The 17,661-nt window shown below is 39.1% G+C and overlaps 2 protein-coding genes across 4 annotated transcripts in view; one reads left to right on the top strand and one right to left on the bottom strand.

The window, feature by feature from the left end:
• LOC110828815 (AP-4 complex subunit beta-1) overlaps window positions 1-17,661 on the bottom strand; it is a 134,343-nt gene that overhangs the window by 79,493 nt on the left and 37,189 nt on the right. The gene's annotated exons all lie outside the window — the stretch shown is intronic.
• LOC110837667 (uncharacterized) lies at window positions 3,890-9,089 on the top strand. Its single transcript, XM_022080057.2, has 4 exons — window positions 3,890-3,950; window positions 6,282-6,452; window positions 7,946-8,120; window positions 8,449-9,089. The coding sequence occupies exons 1-4, from the start codon at window positions 3,933-3,935 to the stop codon at window positions 8,856-8,858; spliced, it is 774 nt and encodes a 257-aa protein (XP_021935749.2). The 5' UTR covers window positions 3,890-3,932; the 3' UTR covers window positions 8,859-9,089.

Genomic DNA, 17,661 nt, shown 5'->3' with positions numbered 1-17,661 from the left:
CTTTGTCCTAAATTGTGTTTTTAAACAAGGAAGATATCGTGAAAGTGTAAGTTGTTCCATATGGTAAGAAAGATATGTTACTGTGTTATTTGATTTCAGATTCTGATAAATTTATGTGTTTTGTTTAAAATAAAGTAAGCGCTAATATCCAAGACAAACATATCTACTTCAGATAATCCGATGTTACTGGAGTTGGTCCAACAAAACGCAAACGATCTAAAATTTCACTCATTCTTTGACATCGAAACTTTCTACCTCCATCATCAGGGCGATGAGTGGATACAGCAAGGACGTCTGAAAAGTCGGTAAACTTCTACCAGACTACACGGCGGAACCACCCAAAATACAACCATCTTTAAACTCACCACCGTGAAAACCTCAATTCGAACAGAGTTGAATCTCGTTACACGCTCCTTCGCTATCCGCGGTTTCTCTGACCCAAGGAATTCTTTCAGTGTCACGAGATGGTTCAATATCCTATCCGCTGCTACACCTAAAGTCTGAAGAGAATCTTCCTCAGACTTATCAGGGGATAATACAAGCTCAGCCTTAAAATATTCTACCACGTGTTTGACATCATAAAGGGGGTTGTTATACGTGTCCTGTCTTACGCGTTTTCGTTATACGCGGGAATTCAGAAGTACATAACCCTCGTATATAACGACAGTCACTTGTATCAAAGAACACTGATATTTTGTTTTAATTTTTAAGTATGTTTTCAATTGTTTTGATTATACGTGATTACTGGACAATGTTAAACACACAATGACGAAAAGAACTGTTGTGTAATTTACGCAGTAACCCAGCCTCTGTCTGGAAGACTGAGAAAACCCTTCGAGTTATGATAACCGGTCTCCACGCCGAGATTTGAACTTGGGACCTCTTGAACACGAAGTAACAGAACTGACAAGTCGACCGCGACGTTCATTGACACTCATACCACGTCCTGATTTGGAAGCTTTTCCGTCACCTATCCTTTAATTTGAGAGTTCCTGTCTGGAAATTGGACTTTCCCTGTTAGTGGTGAGGGCGTGGTTCAAGGCGAAAGTGTTGGTGTGAGATTTCTCATTGATTTGGTTTCGGTCTGGCGTTCAACGTCGTGCTCCATTTGGCAGAAACAAGAAACACTTGAAAAAAACAGGACACGTCGCTAGGTAATTCAAAATCACAGTCCGTTACTAGTGACTGCTCGTATTTCTGTGAACTGTAGCACTGAACTTGCCAATCTTAATTCAACAGATTACACTTGCGCGAGATCATCTGAAGCATCGTAGTTTATTAGGGCATAACAGCTCCCAAAAAATCTGTCTTACGCACAGGCGTATAGTTTTACACGTCAAAGGTTGGCAATGATAACCAGAGAAGGGTGGAAACAGTGATTAAAGTTTTTGTTAATTAAGACAAAATTAAGATTCTTCACCAAATATTATTAAGACCACTGAGTCAAGGATAAGAAGGGGTGGGATATGTAGCACGCATCGCGGTTAGAACGCTGGCCTTGTAATCCTGGGGTCTCGGGTTCGATTCCCGGCGGTGCCCGAATTTATAACTTGTGTTGGGCAAGGCCGTGGTCTAGGCAACACAGAGTTTTCCTCCGGGGGCTTCCCCGATTACTCCATTCACACACAGAAGAAGGCAATGGCAAACCACTTCTGGATCATCTGCCAAGAACGTATATGAACAGGTCCCAGTCCGAGAAAAGGATGGAAGGATCCTGTTCATATGGACCTGTCGTCAGACAGAACACTAAATAATAATAAGATGAGGTGGTCTAGCGGTTAGAACGCTGGCCTTGTAATCCTGGGGTCTCGGGTTCGATTCCCGGCGGTGCCCGAATTTATAACTTGTGTTGGGCAAGGCCGTGGTCTAGGCAACACAGAGTTTTCCTCCGGGGGCTTCCCCGATTACTCCATTCACACACAGAAGAAGGCAATGGCAAACCACTTCTGGATCATCTGCCAAGAACGTATATGAACAGGTCCCAGTCCGAGAAAAGGATGGAAGGATCCTGTTCATATGGACCTGTCGTCAGACAGAACACTAAATAATAATAAGATGAGGTGGTCTAGCGGTTAGAACGCTGGCCTTGTAATCCTGGGGTCTCGGGTTCGATTCCCGGCGGTGCCCGAATTTATAACTTGTGTTGGGCAATGCCGTGGTCTAGGCAACACGGAGTTTTCCTCCGTGGCATCCCAACAATTACTCCATTCACACACAGAAGAAGGCAATGGCAAACCACTTCTGGATCATCTGCCAAGAACGTATATGAACAGGTCCCAGTCCGAGAAAAGGATCGAAGGATCCTGTTCATATGGACCTGTCGTCAGACAGAGCACTAATTATAATAATAATACTGTACTGATAGAAAGGTTCAAAAGAAAGAAGACATTTGGGAGATCTAGGCGTAGATGGGAAGGATTGATATTAAGGAATCACGGTGTGTAGGCTTGGACTCGCTTCAAATGCCTCAGGATACGGTTCAGTGACAGACTATTGTAAATAAGTTAATAAGCATTTGATTCCTTCTACCAGACTACACAGCGAAAAAAAACCCCTGAAGACAGCCATCTTAAGACTCACAACCGTGAAAACCACAAATCCTACGATTATCATCATCTGCACTGCTCCATGAGGATGAATTTTGATTGGTTATAAATTTAGACGTTCTAGATTTACAAGTACACGATTCACATTTGGACTCGTTTAGCAGAAGTCTGTTGAGACTATAATGGCGAACCTCACTCTCTTAAGTGAGTGCACAGAACCGTGTTAAAATAGAAATCCTATTTTTGTTAAAATAATATATTTCTAAACCCTTATCATAAACCACGGTGGTCTAGCGGTTAGAACGCTGGTCTTGTAATCCTGGGGTCTCGGGTTCGAATTTATAACTTGTGTTGGGCAAGGCCGTGGTCTAGGCAACACGGAGTTTTCCTCCGTGGCATCCCAACAATTACTCCATTCACACACAGAAGAAGGCAATGGCAAACCACTTCTGGATCATCTGCCAAGAACGTATATGAACAGGTCCCAGTCCGAGAAAAGGATCGAAGGATCCTGTTCATATGGACCTGTCGTCAGACAGAACACTAAATAATAAAAAAAAACTTATCAACTCACCATCGACGATAATCTTATCACCGCTTTCGACATTGTATAACATTCCCATTTGAAGTAAAACTAATCTAAATTCACTGAACCAACAAATCTTAATAAATTTTAATGAGTGCAATTCACGACAATGATATTCGACCCAATTTTCAGTAAAAAAGTTGAAAATTTAGCGTAGTCCTGTATGGTTTTAAGTCGAGACAGCTCGGTGAGTAGTGTCCGACTGGGATTAGTTCCTCTGCATGAAAAATGGAATCACCACTCACCCCCATCTATTGACGAAGTCAACAATTAGTAGGAGTTATAAAAGCCTCACCCTCCAAGCGCTTCCAAGGCGTTTAGCAGGACAGCTTTACTTCAACTCTATGATGTTACCTCATTATTGAATACAGCCATTTTTTACACATCACAGGAAATAAACATTACAAATTATGCCACATAATTGAAGAAGGCGAAACGACAGATTACGCCATCTCTTCACGCAATGTTAACACAATGGCGTCCATTCAGAAATAGGAACACATACAAAGATGATTTCTTTTGTTTTGAAACACACTTCAACTAAATATTACTGACAACTAAATTAAACAAAATTAATACAGTTTTGTGAAGTGAAAATTCAAGAAACGATTATAATTGCATGTGTATGTCGTAAATGTTCATTGTTTCTTAAAATTTAACACGACAAATTGATAAAATGGTGGCAATTTTATGGTTTATGGCTATAAAATAACAACACAGATATATATAAAATAGAAAGAGTTCTTGTGAGGATGTACCAATATAACAGTGTTCGCCTTTGCTAGCAGGTAAAAAGGAATATGCATTCAAGTGCTTTGGTAAGTTAATTTTACATTCAAATTACGTAGTTAATATAGACGCATGATTTTTAAAAGTAAATTGTCACGAATATTAGTATAGGCACACGACATTTGTAGATTATTTTATGTAGGCCTACGTTAAGGTTTCAATGCTTAATTTATTTTCGGAAAAGACCTGCAATATCAGTTTTTAAATAACACGTTTTTCAATTTTTTTAAAATAATTCTTTCGGACAGGACAATTAGCTGTGACGTAATATACAACACACAAAGGATGGCTAGTCATTAATCAAGAGGAATATTCGACCTGGCTCAACAACTAATTAACTGAGATGATAATGTTGCGTCATATTGTGATGATTATAATTGTTTAATTTTAACCGTCTAATCACAATAAAATATTTTATTAAATATTAAAATATTATTACTACAATTAAATATTGAATGTTAATTTTAGTAATAATATATTAATATTTAATAAAATATTTTATTGTGATTAGACGGTTAAAATTAAACAACTAATTAACTGACACCGTGGCGGACGGATCCGTCTACCAGGCACGAACCTGAACCAGTTCAGTCCAACTCCCCAATTCCGTAATAACCATATATCATCCGAAAATGTCTCCTCGGTATTCCGCGTGGATAATTTCTAATAAGCGAGATTTTAGATTCTCACTATGTCCTAGTGGGTTGTGCCGACGAAGTGTAAACTCGTAGGTAGCTGGTGAAACATACGCGTATCGACATTCTGAGTTATCACGCAATAATTTCTTCAATTTGTCCCGTTTTTGTTTACGTTTGTTCTTTATTAAGTGGCCAGTGACAACTGGTATACAGCCGCAAGGTTTCAGATGTGCCGTAGATTTTTGCACGAAACTGTACATTCCTTACACTTCACAATTATCGTGAGGCGTATCTCGTATTCGAGGGCTCCCGGACTCAAGATCTGTCCCGGAGGTCGGATATTCTGGCTGTAAATTATCGTGGTTTTCCTCTGTTCCTCTAGGCAAATACCGGGATATGCCTTTAATTAGGCCACGACCACTTCCTTCCTCTCCAACTTATTATCCAGTATCATCCTCTCATTGGTCTATAACTGATAAATATTTTCGAAAATAAGACAATTAAAAATATTATATTTCGAAATAAAGTAACTTTATTTATGTATAAGTTAAAATACGTAAGCAAACTGTATTAAATTTGGTCAATAGTTTAGTCCTCATAATTTAATCTTGTCTCCTCCATCTCAAGTCAAAAAGGATTTAAGAAACTACGATTTACATTTTGATTTATGTGAATTTGAAATGATGAATTGCCTAAAACGACCAGAGAAGTGGCTAAGAGGAGATTTGATCTGTAAAGAAAATAAAAGCGTCATTTTAAATAAACTGTAAATAAATTTTACCTGTTGTAGACAGAAATAAATTAAATATTTAATGCGCTTTCTAGTTGTAGCGTCACTGATAATTCAACCCCACGTACGAAAGTGATAGTTTAGTATGATATCGGAGAACGTGTGTAGTCAAAGCAACAACGTGCGACACTTTACTCCTTTTAACTGTGTAACCGACGTTTTAATATTATCCTCTCATATACTCCTTCTTCTACAAAGTATTCTCATCTCCTCAGGTTCTTTGGTACATAAATGAAACAAGACATTCTCTGATCGAAGCGATTCCAGATTTTGGCTGCTATAAACAAAGTTTAAAGTTCTCAATCAGAGAACGTCTTGTTTCATATAAATACACCGAAGAACCTGAGGAGACGAGAACACTTTAAAGAAGGAGGAGTACATGGGAGGATAATATTAAAACGGATCTTACAAGACTACTGGCTACTATCAGTTTCTCTCGTACGACTCTGCTCTCTGAAGTCAGTTACTTGCGCAGAGAAAATGAAAAAGCCACGTTGACTGTGACCTTCTGAGGTTAGGACGCAGAACTGCCTTCATCTTCAGAGTTGAAGTTATTATGCCCTCAAGATAGCGAAGATACTTTCCTCAGAAACGTAGGTTGCAATCGAGTCGACATCTTCACTGTCTGGGAAACCTCAGACCCCAACACAAAACTCTATCTTCTCATTGGCTGATAATATAGCAGTAAAGCCAACGTCACACATGAGCTGTTATGTAGATTCTGTGACAAATTAGACCTTGAATATTGAACATTTTAGAGATTTCTGACGTAAAGTTATTTCACAAACAAAATAAACTTCTTATAGAAGAGAAATTTCCTTCTTTCTCTTCTTAAAAAACGAATTAACGGACCCTGACATTTGCATTTCACAGAGTTAGGTTAGGTTCAGTTCTAACATACATTTATCTATCTTCTTTTGTTTTCCTCGTAGCTTGTGGTTTTCGCTGTGGTTGCGGTCCTGGCCGCTGAAAGCCACGGCGCTGAGAGGCTTGCATTCAAGGGCAGTACAGTGCTACCAACAGAAACCACGGCCGTGAAACCACGTGCCCTGTCACCTGCCCTCTCGGTCCACGAGAATTCTGCAAGCGGACAGTCACAAATCGTACGTAACAGCAACACGTTTATCGCCACGTGGATGCATAATAATGAACATTATACGTTTTTTATTATAATTTGTTGATTCGTCAATTTATGTTATGCAGATTTGCGATGTTTATCAAAATTTGCTTAGACCTGCGTGCAATTCTAGATCAACAGATTGCCTGCAGCAAATTGAAATATTATAATTTGTTTAAAAAATATATATATGATTACTAAACTTTGTCTAAGTTCTCTTACAAAAATATCCAGCTATATCTAAGAAAGAGTATATAAATCGTGATCAAAAATTGTACCCAAAGTATTATATTTTAATTTATATATACAAATAGGAGTGAAAATGTAAAAAAAAACACACATGGTTAAAACATATACGAGAATCAGCTGAAAGAAGCCAATATTGACGAACGTAAGGAAAATGATAGCAGAAAAAATATTTCAATAATAAGATCTACCTGCTCAAATACAGCTCATGCGAAATGTAAAGTAAGAGATTACATAATTGGTACAACTGGAAGGCTTATCACATGATACACTCTCCCCTTTTCAACAACAGTCGATTGGGGAGGAGGTTTCTAGTTCTGTGTCGCAGGTCCACTTGGCCAACGCCCCTGAAGAAGGGTGTACCACCCTCTTAAGGAAAACAAACTCGAGGACACAGCAGTATTAAATTATAAACCAGGGGTGGCCAACCCAAATGATCTTTCGGGCCACTTTGGAAATGCATCATAACTCCGCGGGCCACATATAAAATTATATGGATGCACAAATAATGTATTTTTTTAATACATTGGTTTTCACTACTTTGGCCATTATAAAATAAATATATTTTGTAAAAGTGTGATGAATCTCGCGGGCCGGAAAAATGTTCAAGGCGGGCCACATGCGGCCCGCGGGTTGGCCACCCCTGTTATAAACAGAACCGTTTACTTTCTTAATACAGGTTAACAAACTCAAAACATCATTACCACACACACGTTAATTACTAAGAGACTAACAAACAAAACATATAAGAAAAAATAACTCACGACTCGGCTCTCCAGCCTTGACCACCCCGAGGGACCAGGTAAAACACCAAACCAGGTAGTTGCCCCGTCCAAAAACACAACAAAACCAATACCAATGTCAAAACAACATCCAAATACAACCCCTTTCGTGTGCTGACGAGGTCTCCCCGAATCAGCCCCCCCACCTCCTAAACCGACCAAACCTCCCCAGACGCAGGGGCACCCACCTCGAGGTTCTCTCCGTCAAATCTCCTGAGCCGAATGTATTTTGCTCACACAATTACTTCAAAATCATTCCCGGGAGATACCCCAGGGTGGAGTTAAAAGTGACGGTCACTCTCAGAACAAGACGCATCTTGAGGTCCTTATCGCGGTCCTTAAATATATTTTCCAGAATTTAAGTAACGAGTCTCTCTGTCAAAGTTTAGGTCAGATTCAATGGCGTGGTAATAAATAATAATAATAATATTTTTACATTTATTTTTCTCAGGCATCAGATGAGTACAAAGAAATCGCGGTCAAGGAAAATGCATCAGATCGACTGGACACTGCGGCCACCTACAATTCGCCGACGCAAGTACAAGGAATCCTCCGGAACGCAAATGGCCAGGACGTTTATTCCACATTCTACGATTATAATCAACCTCTCTTTCTTAACAGTCGCGGTAAGTGAAAAACTCTCCTGTAGTAATATTTAATATTGACCTCACAATGAAACGCGAATTTATTGCAAGAATTTTAACACGCTCATAAATATTTCGAAAAGAATCTCTGTCTACCCGGTAATATCATCCTGGCCTTCTTCAGAAACTTCTTTAATTCATTCACGGACAATCTGTTTGCCACTCCGGCGTGAATTAATCCATCCGGCAGTTTATTTTTACAGGGTGGGGTTGTCACCCCCACGTCCAACCCCCAATCCGGAGGACACTACATTATGACCTGTGTTAGATAATATTTCCGACATGCGAGAACGTTTATTATTACTTTCAGGTTTCACAACAGTGGACAACGTTCATCATTTCGTGATTGGAGCCAGCTTCCCTTATCTGTCAGTTCCTTACCTCTACGTAGGTCCCTGCTCGCTGGAGTGTGAATACTTCGCAATCCAACACGGCAACACTTTCCCTTCCTTTCATCATAGACCGCTTCATAACCTTGCCGAATATCATGGACCAAATCACCACACCTCGACCGGCTTTCAGCTTAACGGGAGACTTCCACACGCAATTCTTGGTCACAACAGACCGGAACATTCCGGAGTCAGGCACGATGCCGGAGGTCAGGTGAGGTACCTGACGGGCGGAAACGATGTCAACCACATCAAAACTCAACCTCACCTTCTTCAAAACAGAATAAACGGCCAGTATGCATCTCAAACACAACAGTATCACCAACTGTGATGTGTTTTTAAATCACAGAAATGCATTAAACAAATTAAATCGACGCAGCAGAATAATATTTAAAGTCTACCGAAGACATTACCCATCATTCATGGAGACTGAAGGTTCAGTACCATGACCCATCCTTACCCACAAGAATCCCGTCCACATTTTCACAACTAAATTCGTTAAAATCCTCCCATTTGTGTCTATTTCCTTTACGTATTTGGAAGAATATATTGTAGGCATTTGTCTTCGTCCTCGTGCGTGCTATACGCGCTGCCAAGCTATTATCTAAATTTGTACTCTGTTCTCGGGTTCGATTCCCGGCGGTGCCCGAATTTATAACTTGTGTTGGGCAAGGCCGTGGTCTAGGCAACACGGAGTTTTCCTCCGTGGCATCCCAACAATTACTCCATTCACACACAGAAGAAGGCAATGGCAAACCACTTCTGGATCATCTGCCAAGAACGTATATGAACAGGTCCCAGTCCGAGAAAAGGATGGAAGGATCCTGTTCATATGGACCTGTCGTCAGACAGAACACTAAATAAATAAATAAATAACTATCGACATCTGTAAACACTTGTTTATCCTTTCTCAAACAGAAAAATCTGCTGTCATCTCTTGGGACTGCCGGTCAGGTCAGGAATGCAAAACGTTGTTTCTAAACAATTCATCGGGAATCCCCTGTCATCACAAACCAAAATGTGACGTAGTTCAGCATAATTATGTTTTCAAACATATGATCATATGATCATATCAGGAGGTTGGTATGAATGCTGACCTAACTTAAACCTTTACTTGAGAGGGGCTCGGTTCGAATACCGTTCAGATTATTTACAATCCCTATTGATATTTATCTCTTTTTTTTAGTATATCAAGAGCAATGTCGGAATAGCACCTACTAATAAACCACGATCACCTCCTTTCAAATACCTGCCACACACGTCATCACGAACAATTACGTCATAACTCCTGTCATACGATCGTGGTTAATGGCGTAATTGCGGAGAACTGTCGTGCTGTCTGTAGATCATTAATAACAAAAAAATCTAGAAAATACCATCTAATGTCATGACCCACATACCAAATTTCATTAAAATCAGTCGTTCTGGAAGAATTATATAACATAATGTGTCGTCTGTTAAGACCATCGATAGATGGCAGCTTGTACTTGGCTTAAAAAACGTGATAGGAATACAGGCGGACAGAATGGGTCCACAAGATCTTCTTTACCTGCTATGGAGTGTTAAAACAGCTGACAAATATTCAAAATAGTATCCCCAGTGCACATGCCTTAACTGAACAACATCCTAAAAGAACTCAAGCCAAGCCAACTCATACAATTTAGCTCTTTTATAATCTATTTACATGTTAGATATAGGTCGTTTATTAAACAGAGAGGTAAATAAAGTTTTCGCGCAGGAGCCATGTTCTTGGCTGACCTTCAAGAGAGTAGCTACTTCAAGTTGTCGTAAAGACACAGGACACCTGGTGTTCGAGTGACAAACCATAAGCGAGTTATTTCTTGTAACACACGAAACAGAACACTGATTTTGTAGAGGAACAATGCGTTATTTATTTACGACAATCTGCAACAATCACAGAATTCATCCCGAGTCGAATTACTTTACACGAAAAATTGTTGAAATGAATTTCAAACGCACGTATCACGTGGCCCTGATACGGTTTTAACGAGAAAATTATACGAAATTAACGTTCTGTTAAATCGCTATCCGATTGACTGGGTTTTCCGTACTGAAATTAATATTCGTTGTTGTAAAATATGTTAACAGACGAGCAGTGATAAGCTACAGGCAATTTTATCTTAATAGGTTTCGTCATTAAGCATTGTTGGAAAACAACAATAAGGAAATGTACGTAAGAGTAACTCTCAAGGCCATTATTACTGAATATCATTTACGTCAGAACGATTTCTTACAGGGTCGGCAAACCTGTTAGTCATCTCACTTTCAACCTTGAAACAATTCCACTGGAAAGCAACAACTTCCTATCTTAATAATCTGTAAAAGAAATGTAAAACTCTCCCACTACACTATTGTGTGAAGTTTCGTATTTCTTCCACTGGAGGGCTCTGGATTACAGCCGTGAAATTGGAACAACAGACGATGTCAGATTACAGGGATTGTGGTTTTTTGGTTGCAGAATACGTCTGAAACGCTTAAAAACACTTCAAGCACGTATTCAAAAGGCTGTAGACAATAATACCATCTTGCCTTCACAGTCTCGAAAACAGATGCGAAGATATGAAACTAACATTAAAGTTGAGAATAAAAAATATGCTCGGGTATTCTGCGTTGTAACTCGATTGCTTTGGGACAGCGTTCAAGGACGTGCTTTGTGTTTACAGTATTACCTTTTGGTTTCTTTATGGCAGACATTTTAGTTGTACTCGTAGTAGATATTCCTCCAATGTCACGCATGACAGCAATTATACATGCCAAATTTAATGACAGCCTTTTTGTTTTGGAGAAGGTGGACAGACTTTATGTAAAACTAAATCACAAATTATAGTCAGATCTGTAAACAAGGTTTCAAATATCGCATGACGACTGTTTACTGTTTCATTTTTCATACGTCCCGAGAAGTCTGCGAGTGCGGGAAACTTTGTTACGTGCCTCTATAGTCCTCCTGTCCTCGACGCCTTCCCAAAACCAAAGCAGGACATCCTTTCTTGTCAAGTGACGAGTTTTCGTCATCGGTACGCAAAGTTCTATCGTGACGTTCTCATGAAAGTTGGCAGACTAATTTTATCTATAAAAAATTGCGTACGATTACAGAATAATATTTAATAAAAATATCGATGTTTCTTTCAATATAATATTTACTTTCGTTACGTGAAATAAAAGCTGGTAGGGAGGAATTACATTTCAGCACAACCTCTAAAATAGACGCTAGAGTTAACCTTTTTACCATATAGAAGTTAGGGGTCGGAAAACTGTTTTTATTTAAAATATCGTAATCGAAATTAGAAGCCACGGTGGTCTAGAACGCTGGCCTTGTAATCCTGGGGTCTCGGGTTCGATTCCCGGCGGTGCCCGAATTTATAACTTGTGTTTGGGCAAGGCCGTGGTCTAGGCAACACGGAGTTTTCCTCCGTGGCATCCCAACAATTACTCCATTCACACACAGAAGAAGGCAATGGCAAACCATTTCTGGATCATCTGCCAAGAACGTATATGAACAGGTCCCAGTCCGAGAAGAGAAAAGGATGGAAGGATCCTGTTCATATGGACCTGTCGTCAGACAGAACACTAAATAATAATAAGATGAGGTGGTCTAGCGGTTAGAACGCTGGCCTTGTAATCCTGGGGGTCTCGGGTTCGATTCCCGGCGGTGCCCGAATTTATAACTTGTGTTGGGCAAGGCCGTGGTCTAGGCAACACGGAGTTTTCCTCCGTGGCATCCCAACAATTACTCCATTCACACACAGAAGAAGGCAATGGCAAACCACTTCTGGATCATCTGCCAAGAACGTATATGAACAGGTCCCAGTCCGAGAAGAGAAAAGGATGGAAGGATCCTGTTCATATGGACCTGTCGTCAGACAGAACACTAATTATTATTATTATAATCGAAATTAAGTGACGACAATTCCCTTAACGTCCACAATTTATAAACAAATAAGGGAAGATTCTCGCCATTTAAGTAAACACGACCTTCTGAACATTTATTTACATCCGGCACTCCCACAACTTCGTGATTGTCTGACATCTGAATGGCACTTTGCTTTCGTAACTCTGTTCTGATTTCTACATGTTATTTATATACCTATTAAACGATGCTTTCAATAGCTTCAACTACATAGCGTAGAATGAAAGAATAATTAATTAATGTAAATGTAAATGATGTGTACGGAAGTTGGCATGGTCTAATTTATTATTTCTGTCAGTGCCCGGAGGACCTGATGAAAACCACGATCAATTTCAGTCATGATAGTCGGTCGATAAATCCCCTCGTCAGTGATCATAATTCATAAAATGTTTTGGAAGACACATTTCAAGTTAATGAAGTGCATCGTTAATGTCTTCCTAAAAATGTGTGTTGTTAACAAAACGACAGTCTTTTGATTGTTCAAATATCCTCATCTTAGAACTTATTTTTGATGAGTTGGAATTATCTGCTTTTCAGTTGATATAACTTTGGTAAAAAAATATGTACGTAAAATCTGAGGTTTTCACGGCCTCGAGTATGAAGATGAATGTCTTCTGGGTTGTTGCGCCGTGTAGTCTGACTCATCGCCCTGATGATGGAGGCAGCGAACGCCTCTGAAACATCTGTAAACTTCTACCAGTCTATACACGCGTTCTACGTCAACAGAGAAATTTAGTAAAAGTGTTCTATGAAAGTATTCAATCGACGTATTGGAATGTATAGAAACCGCGCGCACGTACGTTCTTGGATTTTTAAACAGTCAGTGGGTTTGTCAGTAATAGAGCATCTAGAAATGCAGTGTGGATGGCGCACGGCCGAGTGGATGTCCTGTACAAAACCACGCAGAAAAACTGAGACTTCCATGTTACAACCAGAGATGTTTCAGGTGGAGTGGGAGAATATTCTGTATCAACTGTCTAATGTCACCTAATAGCACACGAGATATTGGTCTAGTTATCAGTTAGCAAAAAGGCAGACGCTTACAACATCAGGAAACTGAGAGATTTATAATTCGAAAAAGATAGTGCTTTAAACAATTTTTAAATGATAACGTACGCGTACTTAGCAATGCAGTTTACTGTGAAGGTAGGCCTACGGTTATATTTCTTTGCAAGAGAATGTTGAAAGTGTAAGGTAAGGTCGCACATTATAAATTTAAAAATTTATGAAAAGCATTTCTGCTTGTCTTTTTATACATTGTTCTTCAAGGTTAGAACACGTCCTGGCAGTAACAGCTGACGTTAAGCAGATCGGAACAAGACAAGAGCTAACCTAACCTAACCTAACCCAACGTAACCTAAACAAACCCAACGTAACCTAACCTAACCCAACGTAACCTAACCCAACCCAACCTAACCTAACCCAACCTAACCTAACCTAACTTAACCTAAACTAACCTAACCTAACCCAACCTAACCTAACCTAACCTAACCTAACCCAACCTAACCTAACCCAACCTAACCTAACATAACCTAACTTAACCTAACCTAAACTAACCCAACCTAACCTAACCCAACCTAACCTAACATAACCTAACTTAACCTAACCTAACCTAACCTAACCTAACTTAACCTAACCTAAACTAACCTAACCTAACCCAACCTAACCTAACCTAAACTAACCTAACCCAACCTAACCTAACCTAACATAACCTAACTTAACCTAACCTAAACTAACCCAACCTAACCTAACCCAACCTAACCTAACCTAACCTAACCCAACCTAACATAACCTAACTTAACCTAACCTAACCTAACCCAACCTAACATAACCTAACCCAACCTAACCTAACCTAACCCAACCTAAACTAACCCAACCTAACCTAACCCAACCTAACCTAACCTAACCCAACCTAAACTAACCCAACCTAACCTAACCCAACCTAACCTAACCTAACCTAACCTAACCCAACCTAACATAACCTAACTTAACCTAACCTAACCTAACCCAACCTAACATAACCTAACCCAACCTAACCTAACCTAACCCAACCTAAACTAACCCAACCTAACCCAACCTAACATAACCTAACTTAAACTAACCCAACCTAACCTAACCCAACCTAACCTAACATAACCTAACTTAACCTAACCTAACCTAACCCAACCTAACCTAACCTAAACTAACCTAACCCAACCCAACCTAACCTAACATAACCTAACTTAACCTAACCTAAACTAACCCAACCTAACCTAACCCAACCCAACCTAACCTATCCGTGCATTTAGCAATTCTTTTTGTCTTTCAAAACAGTTTCCACAAATCCACGGCTGCCTCAAACATTCTAAAATCTTTTATCGAAGATGTAGCACGCATGTGAACGAAAAACGGGTAAAATATTTTGACTGCAAATTACGAAGAGAAGAGACCACTCAGAAGACCTAGACGCAGATGGAAGGATAATATTAAAATTATATTTAAGTAGATGCGTGTTGACTGGAGACACGGACCAGAAACGGCTTTTGTAAACACGGCCATGGGCACTCGGCAGCGATAACTTAAAGAGAGGAATTTCAAAAAATTTCTCTTCTTGAGAAGCATTTTCAATGTTACGAACACAGCTCCTGTCTGCATGCCAGGGAAACTCTGTCGGCAAAGAAACGCAAATACAAATTGCGTCTCTGAAATAAACGGTGATGACATGCAAATTCAATATTCAATGTTACCATTATAATTTTTTTATATATCTTCATCTGACTTGTCATTCTCAGATGATACTGAGTGACCTTGGAGTGCAAGTTATGCTTATATAAGCCGCATTTCTAAATTACGCTACAAGACGAATGATTACGCGGCGAGGAACGGAAATGTTTATTCAACTGAACGTGTTTTTGTATCCAGACTTCAGAACCCTCCCATACCAGAGGGACGACTTGCCTTTTTCGGAACATACAAACAGATACTTCGTTTGTTACAAGTCAGATTTCTGACATGCTCAGATTAAGAACTGATAATTAATTATCATGATTTTACAATTATTCTAAAATTATAAGGCTCCATCTCCAAAGGAATACGTAAGAGACGAAAACGCCTTGTACATCTCGTAAGTAGAGCAGGGTAAGACTTTACTTCGTGTCCCAGAGTTCGAGCCGATCACAATTCCACACGCGGACTTAATCGTACTTTTACAAAATAACTACGCCAGAGGAATTTGAAAACAGTCAACTCCTTATATGGTCTATCTGCCCTTTTCTCTTCGAAGGCGGTGTTAATGACGTTGGAAAAATTATGCAGCTGATCGAACGTAATGGAATGCTAATGTCACATTCCAAAGGTTAGCAGTCCTGCCCCGTCGTCGAGAGACAAGTCAGTCGCATTAAGAACATAATTTCTTTGCTTATACACACAAATTATCTTGCGTCATTAAACAACGCCTTTTAATATTCACATGTTATGGAAAGTCGAATGTAAAATGTCGCGTAGAAACGAGAGAATTTTCTGGAGCAACTGAGTACTATCGCGTAAATTATAAAAATGCACGCCAAATTTTAGGGCCCAGAATCGAAATTGGGGCTTCTCGATTTTAATGTAGAACTGAACTACTAGACAGTAATTTCTGACATAGACTAATGCTAGGCTAGGGATTGTAGCTTTACTTTAAAATAAGCCACCGAAGAACTTTCACACGACATCCATTTTAATATTATCATTCAATCTGCCTTTTGGTCTAAAATGGTCCCTTCATATTTTCGCACAAAGCTAGAGATTGTAGCTTTACTTTAAAATAAGCCACCGGAGAACTTTCACACGACATCCATTTTAATATTATCATTCAATTTGCCATTTGGTCTAAAATGGTCCCTTCATATTTTCGCACAAAGCTAGAGATTGTAGCTTTACTTTAAAATAAGCCACCGGAGAACTTTCACACGACATCCATTTTAATATTATCATTCAATCTGCCTTTTGGTCTAAAATGGTCCCTTCATATTTTCGCACAAAGCTAGAGATTGTAGCTTTACTTTAAAATAAGCCACCGGAGAACTTTCACACGACATCCATTTTAATATTATCTTTCAATTTGCTATTTGGTCTAAAATGGTCCCTTCATATTTTCGCACAAAGCTAGGGATTGTAGCTTTACTTTAAAATAAACCACCGCAGATTTTTCACACGACATCCATTTTAATATTATCTTTCAATTTGCCATTTGGTCTAAAATGGTCCCTTCATATTTTCGCACAAAGCTAGGGATTGTAGCTTTACTTTAAAATAAGCCACCGTTGAACTTTCACACGGCATCCATTTTAATATTATCTTTCAATCTGCCTTTTGGTCTAAAATGGTCCCTTCATATTTTCTCACAAAGCTAAGGATTGTAGCTTTACTTTAAAATAAGCCACCGAAGACCTTTCACACGACATCCATTTTAATATTATCTTTCAATTTGCCATTTGGTCTAAAATGGTCCCTTCATATTTTCGCACAAAGCTAGGGATTGTAGCTTTACTGCCACCGTTGAACTTTCACACGACGTATTCTAACTTATACATAAATAAAGTTACTTTATTATTTTTTTATATACTTTTATATACTTTTAATTGTCTTATTTTCGAAAATATTTATTAGTTTTCTTTATATTACTATTTTGTTTCATATTTTGGTAATTCTATGTTTTATCGTGTTTTTACACAATAAATTATTACCGGAAGTATCCTAATAGGTGCTGGCTCCATTCATAAATTTCTCTCCTGTAAACTTACAAGGTTTGGGAACGTATCTTCGAGACCTCGACAATGACGGAGGTTAAAATTGTTTCTAATTTCTGGCACGTACATGTGAGACGCACGAGATTTCTACTAAATGAACAGTAATTAACTACAAAGGTTTGTAAAGGTGGGATCTGTTTCAAGGTTAAGGGCTAATTCTCACAGCGTGTTTAAACAAAAGAATGAAAAAAAGAGACATCCCAAGGTAGCGTGTGGCAGATATGTGTGGAATTATGAAGCTGGTTCTACAGTGTTGGTACGTCAGTCCGTTGCCAAGTCTGCCTTGGACAAGACGGAGGAAACAGGCAGTGGCTCGTTCATCGAAACACCAGATATAATGGTGAGTGACCATCACCAGCTACAGCTGTTACATTAATATAATATAAATCTTTTATGTCTAATGTTTAATAATATGTATTGAATAGCAATAGAGCACG

The sequence above is a fragment of the Zootermopsis nevadensis genome, unplaced genomic scaffold (genome assembly GCF_977971745.1).
Source record: "Zootermopsis nevadensis isolate Lab colony 2312 unplaced genomic scaffold, Znev_1.0 Znev_ptg000011l, whole genome shotgun sequence".
Taxonomy (NCBI): Eukaryota; Metazoa; Arthropoda; class Insecta; order Blattodea; family Termopsidae; genus Zootermopsis; species Zootermopsis nevadensis.
The sequence above is the reverse complement of the archived record's forward strand: the minus strand, read 5'-3'. Positions and strand labels throughout refer to the sequence as shown.

Bases quoted from the DNA above. Each gene is read 5' to 3' on its own strand.
- LOC110837667 (XM_022080057.2), top strand. The intron at 6,453-7,945 runs GTACGTAACAGC...TATTTTTCTCAG, and splicing joins CAAGCGGACAGTCACAAATC to GCATCAGATGAGTACAAAGA. The intron at 8,121-8,448 runs GTAAGTGAAAAA...TATTACTTTCAG, and splicing joins TCTCTTTCTTAACAGTCGCG to GTTTCACAACAGTGGACAAC.